Source organism: Penaeus monodon, chromosome 25 (genome assembly GCF_015228065.2).
Source record: "Penaeus monodon isolate SGIC_2016 chromosome 25, NSTDA_Pmon_1, whole genome shotgun sequence".
NCBI lineage: Eukaryota > Metazoa > Arthropoda > Malacostraca > Decapoda > Penaeidae > Penaeus > Penaeus monodon.
In genome coordinates, this window is record NC_051410.1 from 14,473,213 (window position 1) to 14,475,493 (window position 2,281).

The window sequence follows — 2,281 nt, forward strand, 5'->3', positions numbered from 1 at the left end:
TCACAGATTTAAAGTTAAAGTTCTCTTGGTTTGCTACTCACACGTAATGGCATTCACGTTTTTTTTTTCCAATTTACAGACATAACTAACCTAGGCTGTAGTGCAGATTATCACCCAAAATATACATAAAGATAAGGAAAGAGAAAACTGATGATTATTTAATCATCTACAAGATCTACCGTGCCTACTTTTCAAGGTCCCGCCTAGAATCGGTAACCTACGGACTTTGACCTCGGGAAGGTACTTTTCCATGCCTACCTTTAACCTTGTATTTCACATTAGCTCTGGGTCGATTATGAACAAGTCGATACTCGTGAACTGTAAAATGACATAGTGCGGCATGACTATACTTATGCTGGAAGTGAGACCGAAACTATGCATACTCGATGCAATCAGCTGATTGAGGTGCCAATTGCTGATATCGAAATGTTAACCATTATTCCAATGTTTCTTATATTGCAAAACTACCATATATTACCTAGTTACTTTTGTGTATGCGCATTCCTACTACAATTCAATATATGGCAAGAATTATGCTTAAATATATTATCTGATTCATTCAGATATAAATATTTGTGTTCACTCTCAACTATTCACCACAAAAAACTATAGATTACAGTCACTGCATAAGCTGATTGTGCAGTCGCTTCTTTTGACTTAAGACACTCTTGTAACAACTAATTAAAAAATTCATCTCTAATGGAAAAACAGCTTTTGTACAAAAACAGTAAATTCAAAATATGTGTCGTGTCACGGATAATAAGTAACAAAAACCTGATAACAAGTACGTTTGTGTTGCACGACAGAAAATTCACCCAAAGGGCTTACCTTAATCGTGTCCAGAGGGTGCCCAACCACAACCGTGCAAGCCCCTCCAAAGCCTCCCGCAATGAAGTCCTTTATAGCTGAAGGTGGTTTCTCAGGCATGATGACTTTCGAGTAATGAAAATTTCGCTCCTTCACACGAAGTAAGAAACTGCCTGTCCTCTCTCCCCGACAGTAGGCCCTTCTCAACCCACTGAACAACTGGACTACCTCGAGTCTTGACAGCCACACACACCAGCATCTCCCGCCCAAGCCAGGTGCCAGCTCGAGTATTATCGGAGCTTTGTATCATGTTCTTGGCTCTCTTTGGCCTAGTGACAAAGGCTGGTGACATAAAGCAGTCACCAAAGCACACGTCAAATAAATTGTTAATCATGTGCGTTATTTTTGCAGGTGTATAGGTGCCATGTTTTCTGCAATAGGCGTTTTCATTTGGCTCAAATAAAAACATTTTAATGTCGCTTGCCGTTACCGTTATCAGTAGCGATTTGAAGATAAAGAAAATTACAAGGCAAACTGCTGATGGCAGTGATAATTAATGTTGTATATATTTTAAACGATATTCCACAGTAAAATGTCAGAAACGCTAGCTACATATTTCCACCTCACAGCGGAAATATGCTAGTAGCTATCGCTTGTCATTCATGGTGAAATTTTAATGTCATTTTTGCATCCTTGTTAATTTTAATAAAGAAGGAGAGGAGAGAAAAAAATACTGATAAATGAAAGACTACAGGGTGATCGCGGAGGAAGAAGCGAAATTAACCCCAGGGTATGCGAGCGGAACAGGTCGGGTAGTAACAGGGCACCGGTCCTTTAAGCACGTGAACCTCAGCCATAGGAATCTACCATTCACCACATCTACCTGCCGACAGGGCCTACGAACGCTGCCGCTGGGCCCTTCGTGATGCGCCTCTCGACACTCTCGCTCAAGTCGCGGCCGGGTGTGCACGCACCTGGCAATTGTCCGTCACAAGCATACGGTGAGTTTGGTGTGTATTTTAAGACTTAATGGAAAATCATTTTCAGTATACGAGGTTTTCTCATTTGTTTTGTCAACTGAATCTTGCCTTAATGTTAAAAGTGACAGCTTTTAAATATATGAAAAAAGATACTCAGAAAACCGGAGTGCCTTTATCAGTGATGTTTCACACACAGTTCTAAATCTCCTTATAACAATTTCGAGAGAAATTATGCTTCTTCATGGAACTTATGATGCCTAGAGAGGCCAGGTGCAAGGTTAGTGGGACTTGCTTGGTCTGCGGCGATATTTTGCTGGGTCAAAGTCGCCAGGTAAGTTGCGTGTTACTTCCTCATCACACGCCAAGGTATCAGTTTCAAATCACTATATCAAAGGGAGGGAGTAATGTGTGGATATTGCGACAGAGGATTGGTGATACCGAGCTGAAGAAGTATGTGTGGCCCATGATGCTGTGTGTGATCACTATCTTATCAT

At 40.9% G+C, this 2,281-nt stretch overlaps 1 protein-coding gene across 1 annotated transcript in view; it reads right to left on the reverse strand.

Annotated features, from left to right (window-relative positions):
* The window catches only part of LOC119589324 (mitochondrial carnitine/acylcarnitine carrier protein-like), a 7,501-nt gene extending 6,450 nt beyond the window's left edge, over window positions 1-1,051 (reverse strand). Inside the window, exon 1 of the mRNA XM_037937945.1 lies at window positions 829-1,051. Coding sequence (XP_037793873.1) covers window positions 829-927 — 99 coding nt within the window. The 5' untranslated portion in view covers window positions 928-1,051. The remainder of the gene's footprint in view (window positions 1-828) is intronic.
* Window positions 1,052-2,281: the final 1,230 nt, after the last annotated feature.